Genomic DNA, 12,752 nt, shown 5'->3' with positions numbered 1-12,752 from the left:
TTCTATCAGTAGCACATTACATTTATATCAAAGCAGAAGCCAATACATCCCAAAGAAAAGTGGGTGGTGAAAAGAGAATTGTGGCTGCTGAGCTGCATGAGAATGAGGGCCAATGGCTGCACACTCTGCCAAGGATACTAACAGTGCAATGCACTACAGCACAACAGCAGAAGGCCCTGAGCAGTGCTGCACACACATCTCTGCATGATCTCTGGAGCTGCACTGTAATCACATGCTTCACACACAATCCTGAATATGCTTAAGGCCTTATTTTAAATAACACTGCTTTGCATGTGTTTTGAGAAATCTTTCCATATCGACAAGTCTACATTTACACCTACACTGACTCACTAGGGACCATGAAGCTACAGGTAGATAAGCCAACTGGAGAGTCTCCAATTATTCTGAGCAGTTGCGATTGAGATGGTTACGCTTCCACAGTCACAACAGGAAAAAGAAGAATCAAGATGTGCTGGCAGTATAATGAGCCAACAGAAATGGGCTGTGTTATGTTTGCAGAAAGACAAATGCACATGCACACACATTTGGAAAAAGTTTCCTTGGCTGTTTTCTTAGTTGCTAGTCCTGCAGCTACTCCTAATTAGGAAGACCCACGGACAAAGAATGTAAGAAACCAGATCTGGTATTACTGACTACTCACCCTCCTCTTCAGGATTTGAAATTTATGCTGCCCAGTGAAAATTCTGAAAGTATATATGAAGGACATCTCTAGTAGCGTAAGTGATAAAAGTGAGTTGAAAGAGGAATTCAGATTTACTCTTTACCAGAATGCAGCTATTCCAGCAGCTTTATGAGATCTCCCAAATGATCAACCATTTTCTGTCCACTCAGGAGGCAGAGTTATTAACTGAGAAACTGCCACAAACAGTTCATCAATGACAGTTTCTGAGAAAACTTCTTCAATTTTTGCCTACAAGATCTCTCACAGGGCTCAGGTTAAATTCTAAACTGATCACAAACAGAAAAGCTGTTGACTGGCTGCTTTCTCAAGAGACAAAATTACTTTCACTGAGACTAATGGATAGTGTTCACCACCTCCATAATGGGAATGAAATGGAAGAAAAAAAGACATTCTTTTTGGGAAAAGGATGACTATGTAAGCATAACTGATAACCTAGGATGGGTTTGCAGTTTAGGTGAGGAGACAGCAATTCATTTAAGGTCCCCAACAGTATTTTCAAACTTGTCTCTCAGTTGAGGACACAGTTTCCTGCACTTTTGAAATATCTAAGGCAAATGAGGACAAATTTACTCCTTTTGATTCACAAGGATATATATTTACCCAGTTACTGCAGCATCAGTTTCACTTGATCAATCCAAAAACCTCCAGTTCCTAGGAGCCCATTTTTATGAAATGGCCTATTGCAGATAAAACATAGGCTTTCAGCTGTAAGATTCAGAAATCTGAATACCGACAAATTGACCGGAGTTCATGTCTGTTAAATGCTCCATATGTGCTAGTTGAAACACCCTGACGTTACCATGCTCTCAAATGATAATAGTTTTGCAAGGACACCCTTTTTTTGCAGCTGATTTTTTTCTTCTTTAGTACCCAGTAAAAGTAAGCTTTCATTTAATAAGTTTAAGCAAAACCTCATCTGCCATTTCGTTATACAAAACAATATACACCATGAAAACAAACACACCTGCAGCCTTTGCACACTCAGTTGTGTACAGCCAGCAGACGCACATCAAGCCCATCTGATCCAAGCCTCCCCAAGATGTGCTGGGCTCCTTCACCTGCCAACAGCCCCCTCTGGGGCTCCACTTGTTAACAGGCAAGCCAACAAAATGTTGTTCACTTCCTTCCAGTGCAAACAGGAGGCAAATAACACTTTTACCAGGGACCGCTCCTTCTCCATAAAGTAGCTTGCATGGCTGGAGGTCAGCTGAAGGGAAGGGGCACAGGCCCTGTGTCCTCATGGTCCCCACTGTAACCACAGTCATTTGTCTCCGACAACCACACCAATAACCCAAGGAATCTCAACCATGACTAACCTAATCAATTGAAAGAACAAAAAAATTTAAAAAAGGGTATGGCTAGGAAATACTTTTCATACATTGGAGAATAAGTCATCCAGCTGAAGTAAGCCCCATATTTTCCAGGCTGGTGACAAAACTCATTTGTTTGTATACATACTTTTCATGCTACAGTTACATAGTAGACAGATGCAATTTTAAAAGCAACAGCTTGGCCTAAATAGATCATAACTACTTTACAAAGGGAATTAGAATCTTCAGTCTTGATTTATAAACAGCTCACAGTGAGAAGTGGCTCACAATGCTACTTTACATTAATTACTGTAATGCAAAGATGAAAAAAATTGAACTACATCTTCTTCCTGGATGGACAGAGCAGGGCTCTCAGATGTCTTTGATGCTGAACATATTCCCAGGGAAACAAAAAGTGCCTGTTGGGCCACAGTCACAGCATCAGCATGTCCAACAATGTCCTTGGACATTTGACAATATTTAATATTTTTTCTTAAGTTGAAGTGAACTATTTTGCAATCATCACTTTTTACAAAAAGTTCCTAGTCTCACTGTGGAAAAAGTGAATTCAAGCAAATTTTTGGCTTTAGAAAGAAATAATCGGATTTTAAGCTACTCTAATCTGAGGCATATCAGTACACTGATCACCCTTTCTGAAAGCCTAGCTACCTTCTTGTAGACTCCAACTGTGAGGTGATGAAACAACTAGAAGGCATCTTTCTTGAAGAGCATCATACAATTTTTGAATCTGCCATTGGCAGAGTTTGCCCACTAAGGCTTTGTGCCAAGGTCTGGATTTGCCCACTGAAACTCTGGACTCTGAAAATTGAAAATGCCTTATATATTGGTTGAAAGAAACATATTTACACTTTTGTTACACCTTTTAATATATTCAAGAGAAATGTTTACATTACGTTCATAATCTTCTGAAATCAAATTACTCATAAACTAATTAAGCATTAGTCCAGGAATTTGACTAATTCCAATTACAAGCTCTCTTCTCAAGATTTATCTGGATAGTTTAGGTGTGAGACATTTTTCAGTGGAATATACTTAACCTCATCATTCACAGATAGAAGAGAAAACAATTACAATATAGTTACTGTGCACACACAAATGAGAAAGAGAAAAAACCCTTTGTTAAATGTCAGTCAATGAGAGCTAAGCTCTATGATCATAAATATTTATTACATGCACCAATAATCAATTTGTTCCCAATTTGATTAGGTTAAAAAAGCAAAGTTCTCCAAGCATCACAACAGATACCTGAGTGGGTAGGTTCAAAACTCTTTTAGAGCTTTTCCAAAAGTTTTAATTGTTTCTATTTTTCTTCCCGTGCTCCCCTGATAGCACATGAGCTATGGGAAGCAGATTCATTATCCAGTTCAATGAGTTATCATCACCACAGATGAAGTGTGATTTCAGGTGTTCCAGTCTCCACATAATAGTTACTCCTCCCGTTCATGACAAAGATTAATTGGGAATGGCAGTGCTGCTAGAGTAGGCACCTGTATAATCAGGGCCACTGTCATCTATTCTTAGAGCTACAACCAACCACCACATCATAGGCATCAATAAAAAAAAACAAAGGATTTGAAATAGTGAATTTGAGATGGTTAAGACAAGATTAAGAAAAGCAGTATATTTAGTTTCAAACACATTACTTGAAGATATTTAACGTATTGATTCTGGTAAAAAAATTATGCAAAATTGTTTCTCAAGTAATAGAGATTTTGTTAAAGCAATTCTAAAGGTCTTCCCCTTCAGGAAAAAAAAAGAAAATAAGAACTCAGAGCCTCATTTCTTTGTGTTAAACTTTCATTAGATGCAAAATATTGTAACCTATTTGGTGGTGACATGAGCTAAGGAACCTCGCTGTGAGATTTCACAATAGAGCACAGCACAATAGCTAAAGAGAATAATGGTTGTGGCTATGGCAACCCAAAGCGAAATATATTATTTGCATCAGTTTATAACCATACTAGGATGCAATTTACACATTACTTCTGTAACGGGACAATGATTGATTCAATCACAAATGACCTATCACAACATGAAGTCACCAAGTGTTTTTTAAAATTGTTTCTGAAAAGCATTCATGGAAAAAAATGCACATGACATCTGACATCTCCTGGGCAACTTAAAAAAAAAAAAAAAGGAAGAAAGAAAAGAAAAAGATTTCCTCTTAAAATTACTCTGCTCTTGAAGTCCTTTATTTCTTTTCTCTACTCATAGCCAGTGCTAAGAGTATTTGATTAAAATGTCTGCTACTGCCTGCTGATTTGGATACATCCCAAATTCCAGTATTATTTTGACTACAGTAAAACCTAGCTTTTAAGCATTCTAGATTGATACTGGACCAAGCATAACCACTTTGCTAAAATTTAGAATCTTAGCCACCACACAACCAGTCCTCAGAGTGTGCCCAGTCCTTTCATCTCCCACTACCACCTGAAGTCAGCCATGCAATACTACATCTGTAGACCTGAGAGAAGGCTGTGCTGACACAAACACACAATTACTGTGGTCTAGAGTTATTTAATAAATAAATAAACCACAAAAACAGTAATAGGGCTACTGAAAATGAGAATTTGAGACTTGCTGAATGAGATTAAAAAATAATTACATTTCTTACAAAAATTAGACGTTAAGAAACTGTACTTTTCCTCTCAGCCCAAACCCAGACAGACAGTGTTCAGTTTGGACAAGGTTGAATCTCAACATATTACTACTTCATCCTCCACTGCCAATACTAGGAACATCAGCCAAGGAAAAGCCCCTTACACCAAGCTCATGACTCCTAACCAGTAACTTACCATAATCCCTTCAGTCACACTAAGTCTGATACCCGTGTTGATCCAAATATTACTAAATAGTTTTTTCAAACATTTTATCTTCTGTGATGGAAAACTGTTCTTCTCAGCTTAGTCATGGCAGAAATCTTTTACTCTCTACCTTGTAAATTATTTGGTTGAAAAAATAAAAGAAAAAGTCTTTCTTAAGAATGGAAAATGCAGAGTAATGAAAATTCAGTTTAATCATCTTATTTAGGCTGTCTCAGCAGTTCTTTAAAAAAAAAACCAAACAAACAAACAAAAAAAAACCAGAAAATCCTGTTTTTATGCACATACATATTGAAAATGCATTAACTGGAAAATACAGAATAGTCACTTGTAAACAGACTTACTTTCACATGGAATGTCTTATAGCTGGTAAAATTCTCTGCAGCTTTAAAGTTTCAGTAGCATGGGCACATTGACTGGAGGTTTTAACTAGAATATGTTTTTTTCCCTATCAAAGACTCAGAAACTTTGAATAAAACTTACTAATCCCCAGTTATCCCTAATTTTCATTGACATTAAGAGCAAGTAGTAAACATTAGGATTTATAATGTATTTCACAAATTTATTTCCAGATATAAATTCTTCATCTCAGTGATGGAAGATAGCATAAAATATCTGGAAATCAGCATTTATGCAAAAATAACAGAGTATAAAAGAATCACTTGAGCAAATACTTGTTTACACATTTAGTTGCTTTGCCTTGGGCAATGCACATCATCAATAATGCTGTGAGCGAGAAATTATTCTCTATGTACAAACAGTATATCTTAACACATAGCCTGATTTGTAGAAAGTACTTATTTTCACTGCCTTTGATAGCAGAAAAGGAAAGCCAGCCTCTTTTAGCATACTGTAGCTGGGGTGCCCAAACGGGAGGCACTGATTTTTGCAAAAAGTGCAGACCTGGAATGAATTTTTTTTACTTTCCTACCTCTAGCCGAAAACTTTGGCTTATATTGCAATCTCTTTCGACATATACTGTAGTAAGAAAGGTCTTCCTATGCAGCACTGATTTGATTTCATTTCCATTTCACTGGGCACAGCAAAAGCATTTAGAGTATGTAAGAAATCTTCAAATGAAGATGCAGGAGAAGAGCTTGCAACCTCCTGTTAAATCACCTATGCCATTCGTACAGAATTTTCTCAAGAAATTACTATGAAAACATACAGCCAAGATCACAACAGCATCCCCCAGATTCCTTTGTGGATGTGTTCCTAATGTTCAGGGTAATTATCTGCTGGATAAGACTCAACAATAATCACACTTGGGTATTTTAAGGACTTCATAAATGGCAAAGACATTTCAGTGTCTTGGCCTATATACAGATGAAAGCCGTCATTATAGGAAACTTACAAAAATCTCTCTTAAGGGAAAATGAGTAGAGTTTGCTACATTTACTAAATAATTCAGCAGCTGCATTCCCTCCTATTTTCAGAGAAAGTAATAGGTACATGTTGTCAGAGACACAGTATTAGTTTGAGTCATACTGTACGAGGGAGGCCCACGGGTGTCTCGATGAGCAGTAGCAGCCTCCTGGGGCTTCTCTCCTGGCTCTGCCCTACAGCACAGTACTGTGCCTTCCCCAGCCCTTACATGTGTACAGCTGTAGGTATTATAATGGTGTGGGTTACGGACACAGCACCATGCCAGGTTTCAAGAGATGCAGTGAGTGTCGCAGCCTTCCCCCAGGATTTAGTTACACCAACTCAACTACATTCACATATAAAAACCAAGATGGACTTTCCTGAAAAAAATCACCAATAACCTCTGAGAAGAAATGTCATTACTCTAAAATATGGGTCTCATCCTGCCATTGGTGCGTGATATCTGCTGATCTGAAAATTGCCCATGAACAGCTAGCAAGGTTCTCAGATGTGGTCATTATCTGGAGGATTATTCTCAACATGCAGTCAGCCTGCAAATGGTTTGCTGTGCATACAGACAGTCTCCATCAGGTCAGTCACTTGCTGAAGTTCCTTAGTGCTGTTTCTGTACTGCAACCAAGTGACTTGTCTGGCTTACACAGCATGAGCTGTGAATAGCACAATTAAGTGCACAACTTTGAGTCACAACATAGAAACACGACAGTAAGCATTTGCTTTTCATAATCACCTACCATAGTAAAGCTTGAGACTTTGCTTACTAATAGCATGGCAATTAGGCTGGGAAAGGGTCAGATTTAATTAAAACATTTTTAAGGACAAGGATCTAGCAGCTCAACATTGCTGCTAACCTACAAGACAGAAACAAGAAAGTGATGAGTCTCCTTGCCTGTGCCAGCATTTACAAACATGACATACCCTGCTCCAACTGACAAAATTCAGAGGGATGAAAGCTTTCTGCTTTCCCTGTGACAATCCATATCCTGCTTGCAGGGCCTTCAAATACACTACAACACCTAGTTCAAGAACATAATGTCAAAACTGAGTTTTATTTTGTTTGTCCTATCCACCAAGTTTGCTTGTGCTATTTTCTGCTAATCAGTTCCCCATATAGCAAAAAGTTCAGTAGAAGCAGGAAAATGAACTTTGATCTTCACCTCTCAGCAGAGAAGAAATGGCCACTGCAGGAAAGCAGGAAGCTCTCTTTCTGCTGTTGTAGCCCCCTTCCCCCTTCAATTTCATTAAAAGTAATTAAATCTAAAACTTCACTTGTCAGGAAAACTAGAGCCAGTTCACTCTTATCCATTTAGCCTGCACTTCACTGATAAACTACTCTGGGGATGGGTGTAAACCTCTCTAAACTGTTTTATTGTTGTTTTTGTTTTGTTTCTGGAAAAGGGAATGGAAAAAAAAACAGAATTTAACAGAAAAAAAAAAAAAAGAGCCAAACCTGTTTTAAGAGACAGCAGTGCAGGGACTGTGATGAGATGTTTGTTCTGGACAGCCACTATCTGTAGATTTTGTAATTGATCAGAAACATTTCTGAGGAAAGCTGGAAATCTTTCTTAGAAATGGCATTAGGCTTTTGTTGCTTCTAATCCTTTCAGAGCACACAAGACAGGAGATCACAGCCAAGATATTACTAAACTAAAAAGCTTTTTTTTGTAATGTTGCAGTTTTTAAAGGTGCTGTGGTTATAGTTTCCTTTCCCCTCAGATGCCTGCACAGTACTCAAGGTAACTAATGCATCTGCCTTTACTAAAGAAGAGGTGCTGAAAAACAGACATGTTTAGAGGACGCAATATGTAGTTTCCTAAAATAACATATGCAGATTAGCTATACTAAGGTTTCCCTATATACTTGAGTCCTTTAAATACACTGACCCACATAGATCATACTCCACAGCTCAAATCCTTTCTTGCTGAATTTCTTTATTATTAGCCTTCTAGATCTTAGTCTAATTGCTCTATTTTTGTCACGCTTCCCCACTAGGGTTTCCAGAGCAGGCAGTTATCAGAGATTCACAACAAAGCCTGAAAATAACCTACAGGTCAAGTGTGTGCTGTGCCCTTAGAACTGCATCCCAGTGCATGCAGTGGGCTGCCACGGCAGAATGCCTCCACTCTCCAAGCACTGAAGTGACATTCACATATATATTTATCACGGCTATGTTTATATGCCATAGTGTATGTGAAGGCTGAGGTCTTTGCATTCTGCAGTCTTATGAAACAATCAAAGGCCTCACTTAAAAACACTACTCAAAAAAGTTAACTGTGACTGATTAATGGAAAAAGATCACACATCCCAAAGTCTGTGGCAAGCAGTAAAGATAACTTCTGCCTCATTAAACCGCCTGGGTTACATAGGGCAAAACTCATTGACGAAGCACTGCAGCAAGCTACAAATGCAAATTTTCCTATTTTGTGTAAGGGGAGAGGAGCACATGGATTCCGGTCATTAAGTGGCTGAAAGGGGATCTAATGAGGACCAGCAGGACACTGCTAGCTATTAGGATCTATGAACTTCTGTGAGAGGTTATGTTCAGTATAAATTAAGCAAGTGTTGGATGTTTCTTTGTTGTTTTATACCTTAAGTGTGAAACAGTGACACAGGATAACAGTCTGCTAACCTGACTAGCTAGGGCTGCCAGTTTGAAACCCACAGCACCCATCACCTGGCAGGGGACCCTGCTCCAGGCACCTGCAGGCCACACTCCAGCTGCTTTTAGGAGAAGGAAAGAGACCATAAATACCCAACAGATGGAAGACATACGTGCCTCGACGATAAGCACCTTGATTTAATCCAAACAATGTGTCACAGCAGCACGGAAACAGAAAGCATGTTTCTTAGAGTTTCCATCTTTTCCTTTGAATCCATGTATGTTTTGTTCTATCCAAAGTAAACATTTAATATTTCAAAGACTCCTGTAAAGCTGTCACTGCTTGTTTCTACTGCCCTTTAGCTCAGAGGCAATGTAACAATAAAAAACAGCAACCTGGAGCCTACAGGCAGTTTTCACATACTGGTGAGCCTTGGAGAGCCAGCACTGATCCTGTGGGCATAGGGTAGCTTGTCTCATTTCCGTGAAACAACGATAAACAGACTCAATTCCCAGGAACCATGCAAGCTCCAGGGCTGGCTCATTCCCACACCAAAGCAGGAGCACTGCCAGAGCCCAAGGGGTGCACAGGACTTTGCTCACAGGCCAGACTAGCAGCACTGCTGATGGGCTGCCAGCATGATTTGTCTGCATGGCATACATGTGGTGTCTTCTCATGAAAAGCAAAGCCTGGTTTGCAAGGAGAGGAGGAGAAAGCCAACAGGAATAACTGATTGTGTTAATTTATTTCTAGACTTTTATGGAGTCTCTTGGGGTGCTGATCTTTACATGGGTAAGATGACATACAGCTCTCCCTTTCTCCTTCATCCTCTACTTTGCATTTGCCCATGAATACAACTCTGTCTTATTTCCAAAGGGTACTTCTGTTGGCTGGGGAAACATCACCAATATTTACATCAAATAGGATCTGAAGATACTCATGTGCATAGTTGCCACAAATGCTATTACGCCTAAAATAGCATACATTATTTATCATTAAGTAATTTTAAAATTTCCTATGGCATATTTTGAAAAACTGTAGAAATCCAGAATAAAAAGCTAGGAAGAAAAGTACTAGAAACCAGAAAATGGTTTTATATGATGTACTTCTAAAAGTACCTGAAAAGCCAACATGCTATGCATGCTTAATCTTTATTTATATAGGTATATATTTATAATCTATGAGACACTATCCATCTTAAAAGCATTACTTCATATAGACTGCCGTATTCTAGTACCTACGTCACATTGTAGAATCCTCACAAAACTAAACAGAACAGCCAAGAAATGCATTAAGAGACTTAGCTTATTAATGGCCAGACATATATAGGCTCATTTTTTCTTGCCACAGGCTTTTATGGTCTAGCAATAGAAAACTTTTCTTCATCTTTTTCAGAAATAACAGAATTCCAAGAAATGGAAGCCGCTGCTAGTAAAAGAAGAAAAGCCGAGTATCATCAGGGTTAATAACTCCTACTTGAGATCCATGAATGATTACAGAGTTACTCTTCTATATCGAACTTTCCAGTGCCATTAGTAATATGCTGCCTCTCTGGGACATCGGTAACCTTATGGTGAGAAGACTATTTCTTCTTCACACCAAATAGAAGAGCTACAGGAACAATGGCTTCTAAGGTCTCATGCTTGTACGTTTTGACAGTAGTTTGCTGGGCAAGCGCACTCTGGTACTTAAGTATAACTCGTCCTACTTCTTCCTACACTGGCCACAGACAGGTCAATAGCATATCAATAGCCAGAAAAAATGTCTCCTTTGGCAACATAAGAACTCGACCTATAAATCCACATTCCTTTGATTTTCTCATCAATGAACCTAATAAATGCGAGAAGAGTGTCCCTTTCTTGGTCATTCTTATCAGCACAACTCACAAAGAGTTTGATGCAAGGCAAGCAATTCGGGAAACATGGGGAGATGAAAACAATTTTAAAGGAATTAAGATTGCCACACTATTTCTTCTTGGGAAAAATGCAGATCCTGTGTTAAATCAGATGGTAGAGCAAGAAAGCCAAATTTTTCATGACATTATTGTAGAGGATTTTATCGACTCCTATCATAACCTCACTCTGAAAACATTAATGGGGATGAGGTGGGTAGCAACATACTGTTCAAAAGCAAAGTATGTTATGAAGACAGACAGCGATATTTTTGTAAATATGGATAATCTTATTTATAAGCTGCTCAAACCTAACACCAAGCCAAGGAGAAGGTACTTCACTGGTTATGTTATCAATGGAGGGCCAATACGAGATGTTCGCAGCAAGTGGTACATGCCCAGAGATTTGTATCCCGACAGCAATTACCCACCCTTCTGTTCAGGCACTGGCTACATTTTTTCAGCTGATGTAGCAGAACTGATTTACAAAACATCGCTTCACACCAGACTCCTCCATCTTGAAGATGTGTATGTTGGACTCTGCCTTCGGAAGCTGGGCATCCACCCCTTCCAGAACAGTGGCTTCAACCACTGGAAAATGGCCTACAGTTTGTGCAGGTACCGCAGGGTGATCACAGTGCACCAGATAACACCAGAAGAAATGCACAGAATTTGGAATGACATGTCAAGCAAGAAGCATCTTAGATGCTAAGATTTTTACAGATGTAAATACCTTTTTTTAAATTTTGCTTTACTCTGGTTATTTTTTGACAAAGTGATGTACTGATTTACAGGCTAAACTGTGGGATATTACTGTGAGAGGATTTTTAATGACTGATTTTTCATTCTCATTTTGACTACTGGTTTACAAACTTCAGGCTCTTTTCATAAGGACATTACACCAGTCAAAAGGATCTAGAGTCAAGGCTCAGATTTTATATATTACCCTCTATCACACATATCAGCTCCTGCATCTGTATGTAAAAGGACAGTAATAAGCTATTATGGGGTGCTTAACAGTTCATGCCCCAGCCTCTGAGGTACGACTCGGGCCCTACAAAATGAAGAATTAAGAATATACTTTTATCCCTTTTTGGCACCCTACAACCATCCCTAATTAGAGCTTCATTATTAAACTGAACAGCATATATCTGCAATGATCTTTTACGCCTTCCTTGGCATTGATATCTTATAGAACAATGCGTGCAATTTCCAAACAGGTTGCGACGGTGCAATAGCAGAATTTAGACAGGTAAGAACATCAAAGTCTCAAAGTCCTTAGAAACAAACTCACACACAGAAGCATATTTTTATCCCCCAAATGGTATTCCTTTAAATCATTTCATAAAATACTCCATTTCTTTCCGCTGTCACAAGAAGAACCAAAAATATCTAATCAAACTTTAAAATGAAATAGAATCTGTAGATTAAATACGTGATGGGAAACATATGGAAAACCATCAGCGATAGGATAATTTTAAAACGAGTGCAACATTTCTCAGTAGTATGGTGCCTGTGGATCTTTCCCTATTTAGGATTACATCAGTGGGTACAAGAACATCATTTTATTTTTAAAGAAGATCGAATGTCTTGTGAAGAAATATATGATTTTATCAAATGATAAAATCATTAGTTAGTAAGCAGCATATTCCTTCAACATCAGTTGGAATACAATTTACCAGAAAAAAAATCTAACACAAAAGAACATTTCTTAAGGGTAAACTCACTTTTTGGCTACAGTGCATAAGAAAATGAGATTAAACCATATTTTTAATGTTTTTTGTCCAATCCATTTTCTGTTGATTGTACAACACACAACTTTCATAGAAATACAGAGAGCTTTTGAAAAACGATCCTTCCACCTCTGTAACCAATCTGCAGCACTCCACCACAAAAACAATACTCACTGAGGTCCAGCTCAAAAAAGCACCAGAATGAGAGATCCCCAGAGAATGTGATAAAAATCAAATACACTAGATTGTATTCAGGTTTTGCAATGTACTGATACATTCTAAATATTAA

At 38.4% G+C, this 12,752-nt stretch overlaps 1 protein-coding gene across 2 annotated transcripts in view; it reads left to right on the top strand.

Moving 5' to 3' along the window:
- B3GALT1 (beta-1,3-galactosyltransferase 1) overlaps positions 1-12,414 on the top strand; it is a 182,491-nt gene extending 170,077 nt beyond the window's left edge. For both annotated transcript variants that reach the window (XM_065751099.1, XM_065751100.1), the window contains one exon: positions 10,235-12,414. In XM_065751099.1, the coding sequence (XP_065607171.1) occupies positions 10,462-11,442 (981 nt within the window). In that variant the 5' untranslated portion in view covers positions 10,235-10,461 and the 3' untranslated portion in view covers positions 11,443-12,414. The remainder of the gene's footprint in view (positions 1-10,234) is intronic.
- Positions 12,415-12,752: the final 338 nt, after the last annotated feature.

This window comes from Cyrtonyx montezumae, unplaced genomic scaffold (assembly GCF_038088225.1).
Source record: "Cyrtonyx montezumae isolate F1298 unplaced genomic scaffold, pur_monq_1.0 scaffold_7, whole genome shotgun sequence".
Taxonomy (NCBI): domain Eukaryota; kingdom Metazoa; phylum Chordata; class Aves; order Galliformes; family Odontophoridae; genus Cyrtonyx; species Cyrtonyx montezumae.
Note: the sequence above shows the minus strand (reverse complement) of the source record. Positions and strands in the feature narration are given on the sequence as shown.